We start from the raw sequence: 24,833 nt of genomic DNA, 5'->3' as shown, positions 1-24,833 counted from the left end.
TGGGCCCGAGGGCCAGGTGCGTCCCCGCCCGGCCTCCGCCGGATTCCCACGCCCCGCGGACGGCCGCGCCCTGCGCCGAGCGGGCGCCGGCGGCGGACGGGGCCTGCGCGGGAGGCCTTGTAAGGCATCGCGGCCTCGCTGCTCTCGGGGAACCGTGCTCGGGCTGGGCGGGGCCGCGGTGCGCGCGGGGCCGGGGCCGGGGGGCGGGGCCGGGGCGGGGCCAGCGGGGCGGGGCCGGGGCGGCGGCGCAGCGCTCGGCTCCCGGCGCGCGGCCGAGTCGCGGAGGCGCCGCGCCGCAGTGGCAGTGGCTGCATCTCCGAGGTAAGCGGGCGCCGCGTGGGCGCGGTACACGGCCTGGGGCGCAGGTCTGGTCGGGTCCGCTCACCGGCCACCTGCGATTCCCCCGACGGCCGCGTGCGCGCCACCTGCGACTCTCCCCCGGGCTGCGTCCTGACCGCCGGCTGCAGCCGCAGGAGCTGCGCCGCCGCTCCGGGGGGCGGGCGGGGCGGCTCCGAGGACAGGTCCCTGACTGGCCCCGAGCAGGCCTGTCTTTGCGTCAGAGCTCACCGAGGTGGAAGGAGGGCGCCGGGCGCCCGCCCACCGCAAGCCCCGGGCCGCCGCCGAAGGAAAGGGAAAATTCGGGAGCAGAGGTGTGAATCGAGGCCACGGTCTTGCGCACTGAGATGCGGAGGCCCGAGTGCGGGCGCCAAGGTCCGCACCCCGCAGGTGACAGCGCCGCCGGGCCTCGGCTGTCCACAGGCTGAGCACCCGCGTCGCGGCCAGCGGGAGGGCGAGGGCTGCCGCGACACAGACTTCACACCGCGGCTTCTGCCCTGCCTTTGGGGGAGGACGGGCTCTTTATTCTGCGGTTTCGGTTATGTAAATGAGGCCCTTGAGAGGAGGCAGGGGAGCGTCGCGCCCCTCTGTGGCCGGTTGTTCCACAGCCCCTGTCCCTGCCGCTCGGGCGTCTTTCGGGAGCAGCAGACCAGCTGTCACGGCCCCAGGGACGGGTCCATTGCATGCGCGTTCCTGGGGGCGCCGATGAACGCGCCGCGCTCACGCGCCCCTCCGGCCTCGGGGCTGCCCGGCCCCCGAAGTGACGTGAGCCCACAGGCACGGGCGCCGCTGGGGTCGTGGTCTGCAGGCAGCAAGCACTGGCCCAGCCTTGAGCTCAGCCGGCCCCTCTCGCACCACAGGATCCTGGCGGCGCCCGGCCGGTTGACGCGGGACGCCTGCCGTATCAGGGTGCGGGGTTTCCTGGGGGAAGGGTCCACAGGGCATTATCTCCAGAGGGCTCCCCATCCCGAACGGGCCTGCAAGGTGTGGTGCTGAACACCTGACCACTGCTGTGCGGGCAGGGGAGAGGCTGGAGGCGGGTCTAGAGGGTAGGCGGTGTCCTTGGCGTCATGTTCACCTCCTGGTCCCCCTTCCTCCATCTTCCTCACGCCTTGGCGCCGCAGTAAGAACTGTTTCCACTATTACCCATGTCGCATGGTGCTCGCTGGGGAACGTGCAGATCACTGTGGGATTCCACCAAGAAAATTCAGACCACCCATCACCTCCCAGGTGTGGGAGTCCAGCCTTCCTGCTGGGCAGCTCCTCCCCAGTCCACCAGAGGCTGGATCTAGAGCTTTCGGGGGAGGCTGCCTGCTCCAGAGGGCTATTTATAGCTGCCCAGCAGTGGGGAGGCATCCAGCTCAGCATGTCAGATGCCACAGTTGTGCCCACCCGGACACCACTCTCCAGCAGGTGGAGCGCATATCATCCACCCTCCTGCTTATGCAGAAGGCTTTCCTGGGAAGGAAGGGGTGGAGCTACCCAGCCACATCTGGGACTTGGACATGCCCCCAGCCCCCACCTGCCACCAGGTGCTCAGCCCCTCCTGGGGAGACCAGCTTCCTCTTGTGAAGTGCCCAAACCACAGCAGCCCCCATGACATCCCTTACCGGTGTCATCCCCCAACCACAGCATCTCCCACCCGTGTCATCTCCCACCGGGGCATCCCCTCCATCGTCCTGCACCCAGCGCATCTCCCACCCAGTGTCCTCCATTCATGGCAACCCCATCCATGACCCAGGGTGCCCCCCACCCAAGGCATCCTGTACCCACTGCAGCCCCCATCCCATCCCCTACCCATGGCAGCTTAGCAGCACTCCGTAGGGAGGGAGCCCCAGTTCCTGGAAGTGGCTTTGATCATTCCTGCTGGGGTGTCCGGGAGAGTGCAGGTTCTATGACCAGCAGCCCCTAGACTTAAGCCCACAGGGAAGTGGCTTACTGTTATTAGGAAAATGTAAACTGGAAACAGCAGCTGTCCCTGCCTCAGTTCTTGATGGGAGTTAAGCTGTGTGGGTCCACACTCCCCCATGACTGTGCAAGACCTGTGACAACTCAGCTGGACACTGTCGTTTAGTGTTAAATGCCCAAATGAAGACTTTCTTGGGGAAAGAAATATAAGAAGGCTTTCAAATGAGTGTCAGGAGGAAGGCGGTTCACACAGCCACCGCAGCCTCACTCGGCACGGCCTCCCACTTAGCTGTCAGACAGTGTCTTCCTAGGGCCCCTGGGTCTGGGAGATGTCCCCTGGCATGGGAATGCAGGTGAGCCTTTTCCTAACTGAACAAGCTCCTTGGGGCATGCTGCCCTTCGTGTCCTCCTCACTGGCCTGGGCACCATCTTTCTCTGCCCCTGACTTGGCACCTGGGGGCCAGGTGGTGTCATGTAGGAGTCTCAAAATCCTGCCTCTTGGGCAGACCTCCAACTGGCCTGGTGTCTGGGTCTTTTCATGCACTGTGCCTCTGTGAGGGGCACTGCCTCTTCTGGCATCAGAATCCGGAGGCCGCCAGACAACCTGGCACAGGTCGTGTGGCTTAACGTGACAGAAACCATTCTCCCACAGTCTGGAGGCCAGAAGCCCAGCCTCAGTGCAGAGGGTGGGCCTCCTCTGGGGCTCCCGGGAGGCTCCTTCCTGCCTCTGCAGCTCCTGGGTCTTGGTCCTGCTTGTAGCTGCTGCTCCAACCTCACTTGTTCTTGGGGCGCTAGCTCTTCGTCCCAGGAATGGATGTTTGTGAAGAACAGAATCTTCCTTCTCACCCTTCCAGAGGCTGGATGCCCAGGTGGAGGCACCGGCATGCTTGGTGTCTGCCAGTGGTTGCTATCTGCTTCCTCTGCTTCCGGGACAGAACCTGGCTATCGCGTCCCCTGGAGGGACAAGCGCCGTGGTCTTCAGGATGGTCCTCCTGCTCCCTGAACCCTGTGGTGCACCAACCCCCAGAGCTGGCAGGTGTCCCTGTGGGGCCGCGCCAGGCCCCAGTGGGGCTGAGGTGTGGGGCATGTGGAGGCCTCACCGTGGACACTGTTGGCCCAGGGGGGATGGGCAGGTGGCAGCTCCATCCCAGCAGCAGCTGCAGGCCTAGGTGGACCTGGATGGCCTGCCCACCCCTGGCCTTCCCGCCCTGCTGCCTTGGGCATCACATTTGAACTGCCAGCAGGGGTGGGGTCTGATGTCAGGTCTGGCTGGTCTGAAGGGCAGCACACCAGCCCTGGGGTTCCAATCCCACAATCTCTGGATCAGTGGTCAAGGCTGTGTGCATGGGTGACCCTGGTCACCCCATGGCCCCAGGTCACAGGTGCTAATGGTCAGAACCATTGCCTGGTGGACATGAGCTTCTGGGACTCCCTGCTGTGTGCCCTGGAGGATGGACACACACATTCAGAAAATGCCTGCTTTGTGCAGCCCATGGGGCTCTCCCCGCCTGGGACAGTGGCCTCTGCAGAGACGAGTGGCCATTCACATGGAGTGTCTGTGGAGAGTAGGGTGGGTGGGCCTTTTATGATTATAATAAACAATCACCAAAGGGCCACACTATGCCCAAGTGGACTTGAAATAAAGAGCCAGACAGGGCAGGGGCAGCGAGTGCAGTCTCCGGGAGTGACCAGGCTCTGGACACCTTTGTCCCTGGGTGAACCCTCCCTCTTCTAGATCCCATGCAGCCAAGCCTCACCTGACGGTGGATGCTGGGTCACCGCCCTAAGTTCAGGAGCCCAAGCCTTGGGGAGAACGAGGAGGTGAGCTTCAAGTGGGCCCTGCTGCTTCCTCTCGCCCCTGAGGCGACTTTCTCTGTGGTTCAGGTCACTGTGGTCTTTCCAGCCTGCTGTCCCTGAGTGCACCTTGGCCGTGAGCGCCTTCCAATGCACCAGTTGGCTGGTGCTCAGTCAGTGGGTCCCTTGGGGGGTCTGCAGCATCGTCACATGCATTTGGGTCCCGAGTTCTTCACAGCCACCCCTCCTGCCCGTGGGCACTGGGCCAGGCTGGAACGGAGCCCACAGAACATTCAGCAGCAGCCCTTCCCAGATCTGCACGCTGCTGTGCAGAACGGAGCCTTCCCCTGCCTTCCCCCTCCTCCTCCGCCCTCCCCGTTTCTCCATCCTCCCCCTCCCCTTCCTCCCTCGCCCCTCTCCCCCCTTCCCACTCCCTCCTCCCTGTCTGCAGCCTTCCAGCCCAGTGACATCCCGGCTCCAAGGCCAGGGCCTCCTTGCGCCTGAGCAGGAGCCACGCTCTCTCAGGCCTTGGAGTGTCTTCACCTGGGGCCCTGGGGCTTGCCACAGGGCATTTCTGGAGCAGAAGTGGCTGCAGAGCTGCTTGCAAGGTGTCCATCCAGGCCCAGTGGGCCATTCTGGCTGCATTCCCAGTGGAGGGTGCTATGCCTGGACAGCTATGGAGGGTTCCAGCCACAGGGCATCCACACCAGCATCCCCTCTAAGCCTGGGCATCTGCCTGGGGTCCTAGGATCACCTGTCCAGAGCTGGGGAGAGCTGGAGCAGCTTCCACCTGCCCCAGGAGCCTCCCTCCTTCCGATTCCCAGCTGCTCCAAAGCCCTTTCCACCCCCAGGGTCAGCAGCAGACACCCTGTCCTGCCTGTGCCCTTGTTGCTCCCAGGGCAGGTACAGGTGACTCTAACTAGTGAGGGGCGGGTGCTTCACCCAGAAGGAAGAACTAGGCTGAGGAGCCCCAACAGGGTGCCAGATTCAGTCAGGAGGACCACACAACAGCCATGACGGGTGCTGAATCCTGCTGGGGAGAACCCAGCAGGACCTCCGGGAACCTGATTCTGAAGAGGTACACACTAGGTGTCACTTGCCCACCACAGGGAAGCTGCCCAGCGGCACACACCTGCCCTCCTCACCACACCTGTTTCCAGAAACAGACCCTGGTCAGTGTAACTGTCACTGGTGCTGATGTGGGCACCGACTCTAGACCCCACCTGGTGATAGTCACAGTGACCTGTCCTGTTCACAGTACCTGCTCTGGATCCACACACCTGGTCCTGCTTGCTGACACCTCTCTGATACTCTCATCCCCCACTGTCCTGCAGAGGGCTGTGCACTTAGGACACATGGGCTGTGAGGTCTTTCTGTCACCTTTTCTTTGGTTTTTGCTTCAGAAAGTTTTTTTCTGTAGTTTCATTCAGTGTTTTTAATTCTGGAAGATGCAGTGCAGAGGATGTGCTGTGGGCTTGTTGGAGCCTGGACAGCCCTTTGGGTGGGCATGCGGTCTGTGGGCATGGGGTTGAGAGAGCCTGCCTGAGTGCAGGGGGTCTCTGGGCCCTGCAGGAGGGACCAGCGTCTGGTAGCTGCCCTGGCTCTCCTCCCACTGTGGCCTCTGTAATTCCACCCGCCAGCTGGCCTCCCCTGCCCTCCTGAAGATGCAAATCTGGTAACACAGGCTGTCCCCACACCCACGGATCCGTTACCAGTTCCCATCCTGACCCCTGGGGAGGCCCTCGTGGGAGCAGATGTGATCAGCTTGCAGGTCGCCTGGCCTGGGCCATCATCTGGCTTCACTTTGCGGATTCTTCTTGCCTGCTCCTCTCTGCTCCTCGGGGCATGGCTTGTGGGAACAGGAAGAGGCTCAGCAGAATGGGCCGGGGACCTGTGCTGCGAGCAAGTTCATGGCACATCCGTCACCTGGGGGTACAGGACATGCTTGGGGTACAGGACACACACCTGGGGGCAGGACACATACCCAGGGGGCAGGGCACACACCTGGGATGCAGGACACACACCTGGGATGCAGGACACACACCTGGGATGCAGGACACACACCTGACTGCAGGACACACTCCTGACTGCAGGACACACACCTGGGATGCAGGACACACACCTTGGGATGCAGGACACACTCCTGACTGCAGGACACACACCTGACTGCAGGACACACTCCTGACTGCAGGACACACACCTTGGGATGCAGGACACACTCCTGACTGCAGGACACACTCCTGACTGCAGGACACACACCTGACTGCAGGACACACTCCTGACTGCAGGACACACACCTGACTGCAGGACACACTCCTGACTGCAGGACACACTCCTGACTGCAGGACACACACCTGACTGCAGGACACACACCTGGGATGCAGGACACACTCCTGACTGCAGGACACACTCCTGACTACAGGACACACACCTGGGATGCAGGACACACACCTGACTGCAGGACACACACCTGGGATGCAGGACACACACCTGACTGCAGGACACACACCTGACTGCAGGACACACTCCTGACTGCAGGACACACACCTGGGATGCAGGACACACACCTGGGATGCAGGACACACACCTGACTGCAGGACACACACCTGGGATGCAGGACACACACCTGACTGCAGGACACACACCTGACTGCAGGACACACTCCTGACTGCAGGACACACACCTGGGATGCAGGACACACACCTGGGATGCAGGACACACACCTGACTGCAGGACACACACCTGGGATGCAGGACACACTCCTGACTGCAGGACACACACCTGACTGCAGGACACACTCCTGACTGCAGGACACACACCTGGGATGCAGGACACACACCTGGGATGCAGGACACACTCCTGACTGCAGGACACACACCTGACTGCAGGACACACTCCTGACTGCAGGACACACACCTGACTGCAGGACACACACCTGACTGCAGGACACACTCCTGACTGCAGGACACACACCTGACTGCAGGACACACTCCTGACTGCAGGACACACACCTGACTGCAGGACACACACCTGGGATGCAGGACACACTCCTGACTGCAGGACACACTCCTGACTACAGGACACACACCTGGGATGCAGGACACACACCTGACTGCAGGACACACACCTGGGATGCAGGACACACACCTTGGGATGCAGGACACACTCCTGACTGCAGGACACACACCTGACTGCAGGACACACACCTGGGATGCAGGACACACACCTTGGGATGCAGGACACACTCCTGACTGCAGGACACACACCTGACTGCAGGACACACACCTGACTGCAGGACACACTCCTGACTGCAGGACACACACCTGGGATGCAGGACACACTCCTGACTGCAGGACACACTCCTGACTGCAGGACACACACCTGGGATGCAGGACACACACCTTGGGATGCAGGACACACTCCTGACTGCAGGACACACACCTGACTGCAGGACACACACCTGGGATGCAGGACATACTCCTGACTGCAGGACACACTCCTGACTGCAGGACACACACCTGGGATGCAGGACACACACCTTGGGATGCAGGACACACTCCTGACTGCAGGACACACACCTGACTGCAGGACACACTCCTGACTGCAGGACACACACCTGGGATGCAGGACACACACCTGGGATGCAGGACACACTCCTGACTGCAGGACACACTCCTGACTGCAGGACACACACCTGGGATGCAGGACACACACCTGGGATGCAGGACACACTCCTGACTGCAGGACACACTCCTGACTGCAGGACACACTCCTGACTGCAGGACACACACCTGGGATGCAGGACACACTCCTGACTGCAGGACACACACCTGACTGCAGGACACACACCTGACTGCAGGACACACACCTGGGATGCAGGACACACACCTGGGATGCAGGACACACTCCTGACTGCAGGACACACTCCTGACTGCAGGACACACACCTGGGATGCAGGACACACACCTGGGATGCAGGACACACACCTGACTGCAGGACACACTCCTGACTGCAGGACACACACCTGACTGCAGGACACACACCTGACTGCAGGACACACTCCTGACTGCAGGACACACACCTGGGATGCAGGACACACACCTGACTGCAGGACACACACCTGGGATGCAGGACACACACCTGGGATGCAGGACACACACCTTGGGATGCAGGACACACTCCTGACTGCAGGACACACACCTGACTGCAGGACACACACCTGACTGCAGGACACACTCCTGACTGCAGGACACACTCCTGACTGCAGGACACACACCTGGGATGCAGGACACACACCTTGGGATGCAGGACACACTCCTGACTGCAGGACACACACCTGACTGCAGGACACACTCCTGACTGCAGGACACACTCCTGACTGCAGGACACACACCTGGGATGCAGGACACACTCCTGACTACAGGACACACTCCTGAGTGCAGGACACACACCTGGGATGAAGGACGGGGATGCAGGACACACACCTGAGTGTGGGCCACACCTGAGGTGAGCAGCTCTTCTGTAGCCTCTTCTAAATGACCTTACCTCCTGCAGAGGTGAGCACAGTGGGAAGGGGTGATGTCTCCCAAGTTCAGATTTACCTGGAGTCTTTGGGGCAGGAAAGGCAGCAGCACTGGGGCCAGTGGGCAGGGGCACAGGGGGAGGCTGGGCCTGCAGTCTCAGGCTGGTGTGGGCACCTCTGTGTACCAGTAGGAGGAGCCTGGGGCCTCGCACAGCCGCACTGAGAGGCTCTCTTCTTCTTTTAACTACTTTGAGATATTTTATCAAGGTCATACGTGTTCAGGGTAAGACATGCCCAGATGAACACCCGGGCAGAGACTGGTCATGTTCACGGGCTTGTCTTCTGCACGGCTGTCTGCTCCTGCCCCAAGCCTCCCGAGAGCCTCGGGCAAGAAGGTCCAGGCCTGCAGGTGCCACCCTGAAGTTCGCCACTCTGCCAGGCCCAGGGTCTCAGGGCTGAGGTTCAAGAGGCAGCTTTCCACACTGCTCCTGACCTCTACCAACCCTGCAGACTCCCTTCCCTGGTCCCCGGCAGCCTCTGCCTTTGCCCTGTCCCTGGGGAAAGCCAGGCTCCCTGTGACCACTCCTCCCCTGGGGAGCGAGGCCGGGTTCCTGAGCCCAGCTGCCTGCAGCAGCTCCGGCTCTCTGCTCAAAGTGCACAGCATGGGAGGGAAATTCCAGTGGGAAGCATCTCTTCTCAGAGCAGGAAAGACTAGGTGCCCTGGGCTGCCCCCAGAGCCCGGCCCAGATCGCTGTCTTCCTGCCCTTTCCTGCTGGGCCCCATGCTGTGCCTGCAGTCTCCACCATCCTGTGCAGGAGGAACCTGGACAGAGTGCGACAGAGCTGACCACGCTGGCCTGCATCTGGAAAGCTGGTGCCCGCTCTCTGACTGGCCTTACTTTCTCCTCTGTGCTTCTTACTGCCTGATGTTGTCACCTGTCACCTGTGTCTGTCCCAGTGGGAGGCAGTCATGTGACGACCCAGCATGGTCTTCCTCACGTGTGACGTACCCCGAAGGCCGGGAGAGGGACACAGCTCAGATGACATGGCTCAGATGCAGTCACGGCACCCTGGAGGAATGTCGGGGACCCCTGGGCTTCAGGCTTCAGGTCCAACTGCAGCAAAGTTTCCAAATGAGCCGTCTCCTCATGCGCGGCTGCTCTGGCCCCCAGGAGTGACCTGGAGCCTCCAGCCAGGGAGGAGCATGCTGGGGAGGACCCGCCCTTGCAGCCCACAGCCCACCCGCTGAGCGTCACCTGGGTCGCGCTGGCTGTGTTGGGGGGTGGGCGGGGCTGGCAGGGGCTGTGCCTGCCACCCCTCGGCCACACTCCCAGCCTTGGCCACACTGCTCAGGGTGCTGCAGTCTGGAAGGGCCTGTGACCTCTGAGGCCCTGAGCGGGCTTAATGCTGACCCGTGAGCAAGTGCACCCGTATGGAGGAACACCCTCCTGTGGGCTCTGTGCCCCATTCCCAGGGAGGTGCTGGCCAGCCCTCATGCTGCTCCTCAGGGCTGGAACTGACCACATGCTGACCCCTGGGGCCGACAGTGTCCGTGTGGTGGGGTCCACCCAGCCCTGCATGTCCTAGTCCTGCTGGGAGGGGGCACAGCCCTGTTGACGCCGTCACCTGCTTCGAAGATCAGCATCTGCGAGGTCCAGGCAGCCGACATCCCAGGCCCCCGACACGAGTCCCCCCCAGGGCCTGGGGGCGATGATGGGCTCTGGGCTCCTAGGCAGGCCTTTCTCCAGTGTCCCCAGGGCCCCTCCCCTGGGCAAAGCCTGGCCTGGTCAGAAGCCTCAGCGGAGAAGAGCAGCATGCCTGGCCTGGCCTGGTCCACCCTGAGCACAGTGTCCTCTCATGGACCCCGGGGTGCCTGGAGCGGCTCGGCAGCGTGGCCGGGAAGGAGGCCACGGCTGGGGGCTGGGCGGAGAGAGCCGTCGAGCCTCGCGGCCCACAGCCCACAGGAGGCCCGCAGCCCGTCCCAGAGCCAGGTCCTGCAGTGGGCTCTGAGGCCGGCCACCTCCATCGGCTGCCACGCATGCTGCCAGTCTGCCTGTGGCCTGGCACCACGAGAGGCAGTGACCCATCTTCTCTCCTTCCTCCTCAGCAACATGGCTGACAGCAAGGCCAAGCCTGCCAAAGCTGCCAACAGGACACCCCCCAAGTCCCCAGGGGACCCCGCAAAGGACAAGGCGGCCAAGAGGCTGTCGCTGGAATCAGAGGGCACCGGCGAGGGTGGGGCCGCAGCCCCGGAGCTCAGCGCGCTGGAGGAGGCCTTCCGGCGGTTCGCGGTACACGGGGACACCCGGGCCACCGGGAGGGAGATGCATGGCAAGAACTGGTCCAAGCTCTGCAAGGACTGCCACGTGATTGACGGCAAGAACGTGACCGTCACGGACGTGGACATCGTCTTCAGCAAGATCAAGTAAGCGCGCCGGGCCAGGGAGCCGTGTGCCCAGACTCTGGACACGGGCGGGCATAGCTCGGGGGCCAGGCAGCCCTGTCCCCAAGGGGAGACAGTGCCCCACAGCCCGGCAGCCTCCGTGCTCCCCTCTTTGACCCGGGCCAGGAAATGAGCTGGTAGCGCAGAGAGCAGCCCTTGGCACTCCTGCGGACAGCGCTGGAGCATCGTGCCTGCGTGCTGCACGTGCCTGCGTGTGCCTGTGTGCTGTGTGTGTGTGCCTGTGTGCATGTGCCTGTGTGCTGCACGTGCCTGCGTGTGCCTGTGTGCTGTGTGTGTGCATGTGTGCTGTGTGTGTGCCTGTGTGCTGTGTGTGTGCCTGTGTGCCTGTGTGTGTGCATGTGCCTGCGTGCTGCACGTGCCTGCGTGCTGTATGAGTGTGCATGTGCCTGCGTGCTGCACGTGCTTGCCTGTGCCTGTGTGCTGTGTGTGTGCATGTGCCTGCGTGCTGCACGTGCCTGCGTGTGCCTGTGTGCTATGTGTGTGTGCCTGTGTGCTGTGTGTGTGCATGTGCTTGCATGCTGTGCGTGTGTGCATGATGCATGTGCCTGTGTGCTGTGTATGCTTCAGTGTGCCTGTGTGCTGCGTGTGCTTGTGTGTGCTATGTGCACACGCATGTGCCTGCATGCTGCGTGTGCTTGCGTGTGCTGTGTGTGCATACATGATGCATGTGCCTGTGTGTGCTTGCGTGCTGCGTATACTTGAATGTGCCTGTGTGCTGCATGCCTGTGCCTGTGTGCTGTGTGTGCGTGCCTGCATGCTGTGTGTGTGCATGTGCCTGCATGCTGCATGTGCTTGTGTACTGTGTGTGCCTGCGTGTGGTGCACACCCTTTCAGGACACTGGCAAGTGTGTCAAGGCACCTTGCCCTTTGCCTTTCCGTGGGCATCTCTGTGGCACCAGGATGACCTCTGGCTACCACCACCCCACCATCACCCCCAGGGAGAGTGGCGTGGCCTGGTCACCCTCCTACCCCGTGCAGGTCCAGCCTGCGCCTGCTGCGTCTGCTTCAGGTGGCCCCATGTGCCTCACGCTGTGCTCCTGCCCTCCTGCTGTCCTTGGTCTCTGAGGCAGGGCTGCCAGTCAGACACCCCACCCTGCTGGGCGTCCCTGTGGGTCTCCATGGGTGCCGCTTGCTGGGACCGTCTCCAGCTCTCGATGCCAAGGGCCTCCCATGCCCAGTGCTCAGGGGCTATACCGTGTTTCCTGCCTCAGCAGGGAGGGGCAGTACGTGGGGCCGGGTGGAGTTGGTGCCCCAATGAGGGGCTGGGTGGGCCTCAGCTTGTGCCCCCATGGGAAAGGGTGGTGCTGGTCACATTGACCACCCCGCTGTGGGCCCAGGACGCCGGGCCTCTGTTTGGGCTGCAGGCCTGGGGTTGGAGGGAAAAGGCCGAGTGGGATTGTAGAGCCAAGGCTGTGGCCCCCAGAAAGGGGCTCCACGGTGTTAGTGCCCCCCCACCCCCAGTGCCGCCGGCCTTTCCCTGTTCTCCCAGAGGGGGGCACCGCTGAGCTGCCGCAGATCGGATGAGCTTCCTGGGCCAGCAGCTCTTTTTGGTGGTCTGAGGGTGATGGGCAGTCACACCAGAGGGACCATGAGACCCTCTGCAGTGGACCTCCAGACCCCTGCACTGGACTGACCTGCCCAGGGGCTGTGTGGGCACTCTGACCCAGAATGCCCTCCTTGAGGAGACCGTGTGGACAGGTCAGTCCTCCTGGTGGGCAGGTCTCCCCTCTATTTCCATCTCCTCCATGGTGGCTCAGGCCTGTTTCCTCCTGGGATCCAGCTGTCTGGGATGTGAGGAGGCCGTGGCAGCTCCAGGGCCTGTGGTCACTGCCCTGCCCTCACCACAGGAGCCTCTGGGCTGAGCCCCACCTTCCCAGACTCTGACTTCCAGGCTGGCCAGTGTCCCACTGCCCCTGGGCCCAGGCCCAGCCTCTAATAGCACCAGCTCCAGAGACACCCAGCCCTGCCTGGGGAGGGGTTCACCCCCCCGGTGCACCCCTGGACAGCGGCCCCTGTGCTTCTCCCAGCTCTTGCTCCTTCATACTTCTGTGCACCAGGTGGCTGTGGCAGCACTGGCCGGGGCCCCACTGCTGTCCACTGCTACCCCCAGAGGTTGTGGCTCTGAGAGCCTGGGAGGTATGACCTTGGGTGGGGGTCGATCTTGCTTTGCATCCACAAGCTGGGGCGGGCAGGTCTCTGGGCAGCGCGGGAGGACCCAGGGGCATGCTTGGCTTGGTGCAGCAGGGTGCTTGTCTGTCAGAGCGGAAGCTCCTCCGTGGCTGACCTGGGGGCTTGGTGCTTGCTGTCCGCAGGCTCCCTTGGAGTTCACCGAGGCAGCCAGCCCCTGGCCATGTGGACAGACTCTCTGCCAGCCTCAGCGGGGGAGCCTGCCCCAGCCTTTGGGGCTCCTTGTGCTTCCCTGGGGCTGGTCATGGGCATGGTCTGTTCCCTGGGGCGCAATGCTCATCCTCCTCGTAGCAACTGGACTTGCCGTATGGGTTTCAGTGGACAGTCCCAGGTGGTGACAGGCAGGTCCTGGTGACCAAGGTTGCTCTGGCAGGTGGGCTGACTGTGGGCAAGGGCACTGACCTGGACTGTGCCTCGGCCCAGGCCCTGCCCGCATCCTGGTGCCCGAGCTCTTGCTCAGCTGAGTGGCTGTGCCCACCACGCCAACACAGGAAGGAAACGGGGTCCGCTGTGCAGCTGGGGCGGCTGCCCTCTGTGGCGCTGGCTGTGGCCAGGCTGTCCCAGCCAGGCCGGGCAGGGCTGACCCCTGAGGACGTGGCCCCTGTCCCTAGCGCTCCTGTTGGCAGTGGTCCTTTGCAAGCCCCACCCTCTGCTCAGCCAGGCCTTGCTGGCTGCTGGCGAGGACCACGGGTGTGCCGGGCAGCCTGGGAGAAGCTAGTGAGCTCCACCAAGGGGCCCCTTCTGCCTCTCTGGTGTCCTCAGTGAGCCTGGCACGTCCAGGGTCGTCAGGAGCAGACCCTGGGGCGAGGAGGCCCAGAGATGTGCTAAGGAAGCTTCTAGAATGGCTGGGTGGGAGGCGGGAAGAAGTGGCCTGTCCAGGGGCCAGTGGACGGTGGGCAACAACCTTCCGGCTGCTGAGAATGTGCGCACGCAAAGTGTGGGACTTGTCAGTCCTGCAGTGGTGGCCGATGTGCTGGGCTTCACTGGTCAGAAAGGGTTCAGAGGCCCGGGCATCACAACCCCATGTCAAGGGACATGCGTCCTTCCTGCCCCTGAGGCTTGGCCCTACTCCAAGGCATGGCGCACTCCTCACCGCAGACCCAGGCTCCCCGGGGACCTTGGGGTGTTCCAGCCTTGGAGGTCGAGGTCTGAGGGTGTCTGCAGCCCAAGCCCCGAGAGTGCCGAGAGGTCACGACCTGGTCCCAGGCGACTGGGTGTTGTCAGTGCTCGGGGCCCGTGACAGCTGGGTCAGCAGACAGGTGGCCAGGACGAGGAGCCAGGAGAGGCCCAGGGTTCTGGCCTCCCTGTCTGCCTGAGGATCCTGGGGCCACCCTCAGCGTGCTCCCCACCCTGGGACTGTCCTCACCTGAAGCCTGGACCCCACTGGGTCGCTGTGACCTGGACCTACCAGGTAGGTCCCTGCCCCCAGGCTGCAGGAACAAGAGACCCAAGCTCTCTCCCTGTCCTTGGGGAGAGGGAAACAGTGGCCCAAAAGGGATGTGGGGACGGTGTCCTCATCAAGATCCTGGGGGAACAGTGATCTGGCACAGGGTCTTGGGGTCTTGCAGAAAGGGCTGGAGAACTGGGGCCAGGGGACTGCCAGGATCTCCCCTTCAGAGGTTTCCAGGGAAACGGGGCTGTGCCAGGTGTGTGCTTGGCACTTAGGAGTGGTGTCCACAGCCCCTCAAGGCAGTCAGCAGCTGCCCACAGGCCACCTCCAGGAGCTTGGGGACCCCAAGGAGCACTTAGGTATTGCCAGGAAGTCGCTGACTGACAGGGCTTGGGAGAGACAAAGTCCCACTATCTCTGTTTTCAGGGCAGGTTGCCACGGCTGTGCGGGCGTGGCGCCAGCCGGGCATCTGCAGCCTTTGTTTAGGTCCCTGTCGCCACGGCAGCGCTTGTTTGTTTTGATGTTGCTATGTGTTAGATTTTAAACGAATTTCTTTCAGCTCTCGGCCGGGTTTTAAGGAAGACTACCGTTAATCCAGACGCCCCTGCTGCAAATAGCTCAGGACGACCAGTCTCCAAATGGTCAATGGAGACCTCAGGCAGGGCCCAGCGTGGGGTCCAGGGGCCCTGGGGGCATGGACAGCAGGTCTGCTGTGTGCGCCTGCCCTGCCTTAGCAAGGTGTGTGGGAGGCACAGGTCTGCTGCCACCTGTCTTGACCAACATCCACCAGGTGGGGAGGCCGAGGGTCAACCCGAGGAGCTGTGGCTTAGGGCCAGGCTTGTCACCTGGGTGTGTGCCCGGCAGACAGGATGCACCACGTCCCACCAGCACCCATGTAGGCAGCTGTGTGATGGCCAGGTTACCCCTGGGAACAGGCCCGCACCCACCGTAGGGAGCAGGGTCGGGCCCCAAGGGCTTGCTGGCTGCCGCTAGTATGGATGGCCACCTGAGGTCAGCCATACGCCATGGCCAGCAGGACCTGAAGGACATCCTTCCCAAATCTGCAGACAGCTGAGCCTAGCTCGCGGGAGCAGGCCCCAGGCCCCCAGAGAGCCCCTGCCTAAGTGTGTTCCGGGAGGGGCTGGTGCCATATGCTCTGGATACACCCGCACGTCCCAGGAAGGCCGGGCGGGTGGGCGCTCATCTCTGCGCCCACCCTGGACGCCCCTGTCCTCGGCTCTGCTTACTGGGCCTGGGGCCCAGCAGCCCTGACACAGTCACATGCCCCATGGCAGGGTGGGCCCGCGGCCTGGGCAAGACACAGCTTCCTGGTTCCAGGAGCCCTGCCTCCCTTCCCGCCTCTCTGCGGCCCTCTAGTGGCCAGACGTGGGAGTGCAGAGGCCATGGCTTCTCCATGAGGGGAGACCTAGGGGTCCTGGCCTGGGGGTGGGGCCCCTGGAAAGGTCACGTGCTGCATATCTGGCTGAGGGTCTGTGGCTGGTGGCCCCCGGGCCAAGGTCTGACTGGTCCTGGTGAGTCAAGAAGGGAATGGGGCAGTTCTGGCGACAAGTGTCCACCCCACCTTGTGAGCCAGCTGGACAATGCATTCAGGCCACGTAAAGCATGACCTACCCCAACACCCAGAAACTATTGGAGGCACTTCAGGCGAGTGCTTCCCATGCCCCCAAGGCCGGGGAGTGGACTAACGGAGGCACAGCCCAGGCCCTGGCGAGCGCCTCCGTGGCCCCACGCAGACGTGAGGAGGGACCCAAGGACGGCTCTCCCTCTCCAGAGGGCTCTCACAGCGTCTGGGTCGCAGGCGTCCCTGGGAGGCGGGTTGGTGAAACCTGAGCAGCCCTGGCACAGCCCCTGCCCATGGCCTGGGGGCCAGAGTGGGGCCACAGCAGGGTCATTGCCTGACCACTTGGTGGGGCTGAGCCTAGTGGACTGCAGGAAGGGCTCTGGTTTCCTGAGATAAGGCGTGGGGGTGCCTTCACAGGCTGCCCACGTCCAGGCCCTCCAGGCCCTGGGTACGGGGCATAGGCCGCCGCCTGCCCCTGATGGGTTTCCTGAGTGCGCTTGCTGCTTCGGCCACCTGACCAGACCCTGGAGAGCCCTGGTCTAGGTTTAGCCTCAGCCTCACCTCAGCATGGATCCTGGGGCTGGGTCCTGGGGCAGGCAGGGGCCGTCGGTGGGTGTGGGGAGCCCTGGACCACGGCTTCGGTCTGTCTGAGCAGCTCCCGCGTCCTGTCCACCTGAGCCAGCAGAAGGGCTCCCCGCCAGGCGACGTCCCCACCAGGCAGAGCCTTGCCCAGAGCCCCTGCCCAGGGCCGGGAGGGCCTTGGAGCTGCAGGCCCGCATGCTGCCAGCTCCTCCTGCTCTGACCTTGTAAGTGCAGGGGCAGCTCTGCCCGCACTGCAGCCCACTCTCTGGTGAGCTGCCCTCCTGAAAGGTCCCTTTTGGGGTCCAAACTGCCCCAAACTGCCCAGGGGAGCCAGCAGCCTTCTCCAAACTTCCGAATTATCTCTGGTCATCCATCCCTGAGGAGAGGGTCCCCTTGCAAGGGTGCCTATGGAAGAGGCTGGACGCTCTACATGAGCCCAGAGCTGCAGGGTGGGTCAGCCTTTGGGGAGCGGGTCCTGAGGTGCAGACCTCTAGCTCAGTGCTGACCCAAGGCTGGCTCCTGATGCCCCCGCCAGGTCCCCTGCGGGCCTGGGGCACAAAGGCAAGCTGCTCATCCTGCTGGGCGGGCTTTGGAGCAGGGCTCTGCCTCAGAGGGCCAGGGCAGGGGAGCCGCGCTCTGGGAGGCCCCTGGTCCCAGGGTGTACAAAGCAGGCTCACTGTGTCCAGAGAGCCCTGGAGTGGGACGTGTGTCTTCGGGAGAGACGGGCATTGTCTTCCTAGACTCACTGGGCACTGCTGTGGGCGTGAGTGCCGGGTCCCCTGGGGACGCTCTGTGAGCTCCGGGGCTGAGACTGGGGCTCCCTCTCCTGGGCAGCACTGTGGGGCTCCTGGTGTAGCCGAGCAGGCGTCCAGTCCTGAATGTGAATGTGGCCTCTGAGGGGCCCTGTCAGCCTCCTCCCCTGTGACTCGTGCTGGTGGCGCCTGGTGCAGTGGCCACCCACAGAGGGCTGTGTGCCTCAGTGGTGGGTCACCAGGCTGGCCGCAAGCCTGGATTCACATGTCCCCCCCAGCAGGGCAGTGAGTAGGAGACAAGAGTGGCTTTGACACAGCCCAGGACAAACAGAGGCCCCCAGGGCCCAGAGAGGACAGCAAGGCTGTCAGACCCAGGCACCACTGGGCTGCAGGGTCCAGCGGCCCAAGATGGCTGGCTGAGCCAGGAGACGGGACGGCTGGCTCAGCTGGCACATGCAGGACCGTGAGCTTCGGGGGCTAGGACCTCCCCCACCCTGCACCCCCAAGCCCAAGCCCCCATGAGACAGTTCTAGAGTGTGTTGGGGGACACCCAGTCCCGTGGCGGGGGGCCTCAGTGGTCCCCCGTCAGCTCTGAGGTGTAAGGGTCCTGGCCGCAGGATCTGGGAGCTTCCCAGTGGGGTATCTTCCCTTCGGGCTCAGCTCTCTTCCTGCCCTGAGGGTGTCTGGTCCAGATGTCCCGTGTTTCAGGACACAGGCGGGCAGTGTGGGATGTTTCAGGTGCCAGTTAAGACACAGGTTCTGTTGGGAACTGCCTGGAGGCATCTCCATGTCCAGCTCCTCAGCCTGGTCACTTGGGGTCCAGTGTCCCTGTGTGTACCATTCATTTGGGGTCCACATGCCACAGTGTATTTGCAAGGCCGGTGAGGAAGGACACTGGGTTTTTAGACTTGAGTGACTATTCATGAGGGGCTATGTAGGGGCTCAAGCCTTCATCCTTCTGGAGCCAGGACCTGGGGATGGGACTCTGGGGCCCACGGTGCTCACCTTGTGGTCCCTGTCGCTCCCATGCTGTGCTCCGTGCATCCCACAGGCCCTTTGCACGCTGCTGACAAGTTACTTGTGCATCTGCACGGTCCTGCGGGGTCTCCCTGTGCAGGTCTTTGTGCAGCATCTTCTGGGCTTGTTAGCCATCTGTCTGGGAAGGTTCTGATTTTTGGATCTGTTGCCCAAATTTCTTTTTCGTACGGTTGAGTGTTAAAGAGATCTCTGCATGTTCAGGTGTGAGTCCTTTATTGGGTTTGTGTTTTACAAATGTTTTCTCCCAGTCTGTGGCTGCCTTTCCTTAAGAGTGTCTTAAAGAGATCAGCTTTTAGACTTTTGACAGTCCAGTCTCCTCCTGCTTCACTGTGGAGTGCATGCATTGTTATTTCTGGGAAACCTTCACTAGCTCATGTCCTTCCTGAAGTGTGCTGCGTTTCGGGGGACTGGGGTGTGTCCGAGTGGATGCCTTGTGGGGCAAGGGGGGGCCGGAGGGATGCTGGTGCACAGGGATAGCCTTCTTCTAGCGCGCTGTGCTTTTCTCCCGACTGCTCTTCCCGAGGCCTTGTAGCTCCTCTTGGATTGTGCATTGTTTTCCAACTTGGTTCTCACTTTTCAAACCATTCTGACTGTGCAAGGTCCCTCTCATCCTTGCCAGGTTTACTGTCTCTCAAGTCCTGGACACTTGGGGCTTGAACTGGACAGTCACAGCATGCTTGGCCCCTCCAGGTAGCCTTTTCTGGCTGGTCCACCAGTATTCCCCAGGGTCCTATGCAGACCTGAGCCTCATCAAGTGTCAAAACATTGAAAAACTCACTGATTTGGATTAGCTGGGACAGATCCTATCAAAGTTGAAAATGTTTTTAAAGTAAAATTCTAAGGTAAAGAGAATTTGGGAACATTTTTCAAGTTGCCTGAATGACATCCAGAGGGAGGACTTTGTGAACTTGTGAGATGTGTTCGGACTCACCGAGGCTCTGGCTACTGTACCCTAGAGCCACCTGCTGGCTGACTGTACCCCAGCTGCTCATACTCAGGTCCCCATGGAGGCAGGGGAAACAGGGGTCCGTGGGAAGGTCCTGGGGGTGCAGGTGTGGGTTGGTGAGGTGGCTGTACCAAGTGACCACAGAGTGCAGGGCTGCGGTGTCCTGGGAGAGTGGGGGTGCCTCTTCTAGTTCGTTCTGCCTAGTAGAGGCCACCAAGCCCATCTTGGGATGTTAGCTGTGCTAATGTCCATGTTTCACGAAGGATGTGCTTGCTGGAAACTCTTTCCAGGCTGCATGCAGTGGCTTGTCCCCATGGCCACTGTGCGTCTGGGTTCAGTGACTGGGCAGGGCTGTTTTGATGGGCGTCTGCTCCCATGCTCACTGCGCCTGACCCCACAGAGGGAAGTCTTGCCGGACCATCACCTTCGAACAGTTCCAGGAGGCGCTGGAGGAGCTGGCCAGGAAACGGTTCAAGGACAAGAGCAGCGAGGAGGCCGTGCGCGAGGTGCACCGGCTCATTGAGGGCCGTGCACCTGTCATCTCAGGGGTCACGGTGAGTGGGAGGCCAGACTTGTGCAAGACCTTGAGGGGTGGGGCCTGGGATGGGCGGGGCCTTTCATGGGCAGGGCCTCAAGGGGTGGGGTCTGGGATGGGTGGGGCCTGGGGCTCAAGGGGTGGGGCCTGGCATGGGCAGGGCCTTGAGGGGCGGGGTCTGGTAGGGGCCAGGCGCCGTTCCCACTGCTCCTATTCTGGGATGGCCACAGGAGGTGGGTGCAGTCAACCCTTAAATGCTGGGCAGGTTTGGAGAACCGGCAGGACTGTCAGTCTGCACCCAGGACTGAGCCGGCATCAGGGGAGATGGATGTGTCCAGACCCCACCCCACCAAGTCGCCAGCCAGTGGCTGTGCTCGCCTGCCTCCTTGACCCACTCCTCTTAACGCTCTCCTCCCCACTTTCCCCCGCAGAAAGCCGTGTCCTCGCCCACTGTGTCGCGGCTCACCGACACGACCAAGTTTACCGGCTCCCACAAGGAGCGCTTCGACCCGTCGGGCAAGGGCAAGGGCAAGGCTGGCCGAGTGGACCTGGTGGACGAGTCCGGCTATGTGCCAGGCTACAAGCACGCGGGCACCTATGACCAGAAAGTGCAGGGGGGCAAGTAGCTGCACACGCCCTGGACGCTGGGGACGCGCCAGAGGCGCGGCCCGACTGACACCCCGCCCCACTTCGTCACATTCCTTTGCGCACTGGGCTGGACTCCTGGGGCCTCCGCCTTCTCAGCTGGGCAGGGGACACCCAGGCTACCTCCTGCCCCACAACACCTCTCAGACCTGGGTTTGGGTCCTGACTCACTGACCCTTCCTAACACAGCTGTCTGGTCCAGAACTGGGAACTGACAGCCCTTTCCAAATTGTCTCCCAGGACTGCACCACACTGGATGCCTGCTTGCAGGGAAAGGGCATTTGGGAGCCGGTAGGTGTGGGGACAAGTAGGACAGACCCTGTCGGAGGCCCTACTGACCTCTGACACCTTCCAGGAGCCTCTTGGACAACAGGAGTTAACAAACTAACCAACAGCACAAACCATTTTCCCCTAGCAGGATGCAGGCAGGGTCTGAGGTTCTGCGTGGGGGCGCCCCAGGAGGCCACCTGCAGGCCATGGCTCCAGGTCACACACACACGCCTGTGGACAGGTCTCTGTGAGGGCGGTGAGGTGAGAGGCACGCCAAGATCTTGCAACAGCAGACCCTTGGGCTGGCCAGGGAGCACCTGGGAGGGAAGGGTGCACTCTCCCTTTGCGCTCCTACGCAGTGCCGAGCTGCTGGGCTGCTGGGCCCTCCTGCTCTGCGGTGTCACTGGCCTGGTCGGGAGACGTGTGGTGCAGAGCCCAGGTGGCAGCCTCAGCGGGAGCGAGGCCCCTCCAGGCTCTCCCGCTGTGGCCCTGCTGGCGCTGCCGGCTTTGCTTATGGCCTCGGCCCCCACCCTCTCCCAATGCCCTGGACACCACACCTTCAGAACCAAGTCCAGGGAGACAGGCCAGCAGCATTTGACGGGGTTTCATTTTTGCCATGGTCAGCTAAGTGCCCAGGGCCAGCACAGAGCCAGTGCAGGACCCTGCCCATCCACACCACAAGGGTGCCACGCAGCAGCCCCTCCTCAGTATTGCTCGGTTCCTGTGCCACACAGAGGCCAAGAGGCATGTGCCACCAGCTGCCACCAGCTATTCCCAGGGCAACCTGGGGGCTGTGAGGTCCTGGAAAGAGCCCATGGCCGCCTGTGGAAATGCTTCCCAGGAGCCTGTTTTCCTTGGCCACTGACTGGGGCAGACAGCTGCTCAGGACCCGTGCCCAGCCCACAGCACAGGCAGACAGGAGGGCCCTCCTCCTGCCATGGCACCTGCAGGCAGCCCACCTCCCCTGAGTCTGAAGAGTGCCTGGCCACAGCTGCAGCCCAGGGAGGCCACACGCCAGCCCCTGAGCACAGCAGGGGCCTCGGGTCCCAGCTAACAGGTCCTCCAGGCCCTCAGCACTGCTGGCGTCCATGGAGGATGGGGTGGCCTCAGAGGACAGTATTCTTCTGAGGTCCTGGGAGCCCAGGTGCCTGCACTGATGACGAGAAGTGTGTCTCAGGCCTGGAGACGACCCGTAGGTGCCATCTCACCGGTTTGGGGAGAAGCCGGCAGGGTGCCCAACCCAGCCCAGCACTCCTGTCTTTGAGCTGGTCTTTTGTGTGAAATCTAGAGGCCAAAATAGCACGTGGGAAAGGTTGGAAACACTCTGTGCTAAGTGTGAAATAATCGCACCACGATCCCAACAGCCCTGTGCTCACAAACCAGCAGTGTTCCCCAGCCGTCACCAGTCCCAGCAGTCCCCGGACCCCAGCACACCCCACACCTCTTGGCTCTTGTCCTCTCTGGCACCCCTGGTCCCCAGGAGGCCCCCACAGCTGGCCGTCTCTTGGTCTGAGGCTGCTGTTCTCCTGTTCTTCTGCCTGTGAAGCTTAGTTCCCACCACACAGCCAAACCAAGTAATAGAGATGTGAATTCAGCAGAACCTCAGCCCCTACAGGCAAGTGCCCCGGGGCCAGGGTGTCACCCACAGGGTCCCAAGGAGATGGGGCCAGGGAGGCACCCCTGGGGTCCCCTACCACAAATCCTGAGCGGGCCTGCTGCAGGCACACGAGGACACCTGTCAAAGCAGAAGCAGCAATCTAGTGCCATCCTCGGGACCACCCACCTCAATCCCCACCCCAAAGCCAGCACCTCCTGACCTCACTGCCCAGAACTGGAGAGAGAAGCACAGAGCCGCAGGCCACACGTCCCGGGCTGCAGAGCGCCAGCACCAGCCATCTCCGGCTCCCGAAGGCGCGCTCCTGTCCAGGCCACGCCCTCACCTCTGAAGAGAGCTTTAGAATGCATCCCTGGTCACCATCACAAACCTGTGATGAAAATCTGTGAAGAAAATCAAGTTGCTGCACCTTGGTGGTCCTCCACATCCTAGCCGAGGGTGCCCCTGGGCTTGGGGAAGGACAGCCCCATGTGCTAGGCTGTCCCACCATGTGACATCAGACAAGTGGATCCCATTTTGTCCCCTACCTGTCCCCAACAGGTTCCAAGGGCTTCCTCAGACACGTGTGGGTGAGGACTGCACCCTTCTCTGGTCAGTTTCAAAGTATAACTTTGAAACACACCCTCCCCTCCCACCTGTGTCACTGGCTAGGAAAGCGCAGTAAAAACCAACCCAGGAGGACTTAGTGGTCACCGTGGTTTAAAACTGTACTGAATCGTGTGCCCTCTGCAGAGGCGAGGTGCGTCGTGCGCACACAGGTGTTTGTCTTTGCTGCATGATGTACGCCATGCCAAGTAGCTTCTACTGACTGCGGCTCCACAGGGGTCAGTGTCTATCTGTGAATCCAAGAAACTGCACAGCATGCAACCCAAGACACGGACACGTTCTGTCAGGAGGGACTCCCAGGAGACAAGGACAGGTCCTCTCAGGTGACATTCTGTCAGGAGGCGACACCCAGAGAGAGGGACAAATCACAAGGAGACACTGGTGGCAAGGCCAGGTTCTGTCCGGAGACACCCAGGAGAGAGGGACAGTGTTAGAGAACACTGGTCCTGGCAGAAGACTTATTTATTTCTCTTTAATGCTTTAGGATAAGCACCTAGTAAGAGGTCCGCAGGGTCGTAATGGTGAGCTTCACCAAAATCAGAGTTTAAAACACGGCAGGAGATACACGTTTATACTGGAGTATTTTTACACCTTTCAGTGTCCTTAGTCTTACGTTTGAGGGCAGGTGACAATGACAGGGACGTTCTGAAGGCACCTGAGTGGTTCCGCTTGTGGGTTTCCTGCCACCCCCACCTGAATGTTACCCCGTCTGGATTCCAGTGGCTGCAGCCCCGGGCGACCCTGGGCAGCCTTGGCGGCTACAGCCGCTGCACACGCCACACCCAGGTGACAGGCCCTGTGCTCTGGCACCATGGTGGGGAGGGAGCAGCTGAGGCAGGCCAGGGCCGGGACGCCTACGGCAGTCACGGGGGACGTGTCTGCCTGTGGGCTCGCGTCCTCCACAGAGGCTGCTCTAGCTGGCTGCTGCTCTGCCCTGCAGCGAGTGCCACCTGGGGACACCCTGGTGTCACCTGCTGAGTGCAGCAAAGGGTGACGACTCAGCTGTGCTGTGGAGTACTGACAGGCTAGCGCCCAGACCCTGACTGAGCAGCTTTCCTCCACTGACTGACTACTGACAGCGCTGACGCTGGTGTTTCAGGGGTGTGGCTCTGTCCACGGCATGTGACGGGGAGTCAGGCCAGGCCTCTGAGTGCTTTCTGAGTGCTTTCCTTAGCCGTCTCTTCCTTTAGACCTCTTAAAAAACTAAACCAAGCCAAATGACAAAGGAAACGCGCACAACTTAAAAGAAACTTGAAAGGGATAATATACTACTACTAGTTTGTACTAAGTTTTTTCAAGAAAGGGAAACAAATTTATATATATATATATATATATATGCAATATATTTTTACACTATTTTATTAACGTTGAGGAGTACCGAGCGTATCACTTTATCAGTGTGATGGGTGATGTTGATGTCATGGGTGTTCCCACAGAAAGGCCCTTCTGCTGATGTCTGAACCACGCTCCCAGGAAGGTCCTTGGGGTCTGAGGGCCCTGCTGTCCCTCCCACAGAGCGCGAGGCACCGTGTCGCCCGCTGGGCTTGCTTTCGCGCTGGCATGTAAGCTTCCAGTGAAGCAGCTCTTGTCGTCTGCACGTCTGTCCTGTCTGCCGTTGCTAGCCTCGTGTCGTTGGTGAAGTGGTGAATAAAGGTGTTACCA

The 24,833-nt window shown here is 61.7% G+C and overlaps 1 protein-coding gene across 1 annotated transcript; it reads left to right on the top strand.

Moving 5' to 3' along the window:
* Positions 1-228: 228 nt before the first annotated feature.
* On the top strand, positions 229-24,833 carry Tppp (tubulin polymerization promoting protein). Its single transcript, XM_047555318.1, has 4 exons — positions 229-321; positions 10,667-10,984; positions 19,901-20,054; positions 20,467-24,833. Exons 2-4 carry the CDS (start codon positions 10,671-10,673, stop codon positions 20,659-20,661), a joined length of 663 nt encoding a protein of 220 aa, XP_047411274.1. The 5' UTR covers positions 229-321; positions 10,667-10,670; the 3' UTR covers positions 20,662-24,833.

Source organism: Sciurus carolinensis, chromosome 6 (assembly GCF_902686445.1).
Source record: "Sciurus carolinensis chromosome 6, mSciCar1.2, whole genome shotgun sequence".
Lineage (NCBI taxonomy): Eukaryota > Metazoa > Chordata > Mammalia > Rodentia > Sciuridae > Sciurus > Sciurus carolinensis.
This window is presented reverse-complemented; position numbering and strand designations above follow the sequence as displayed.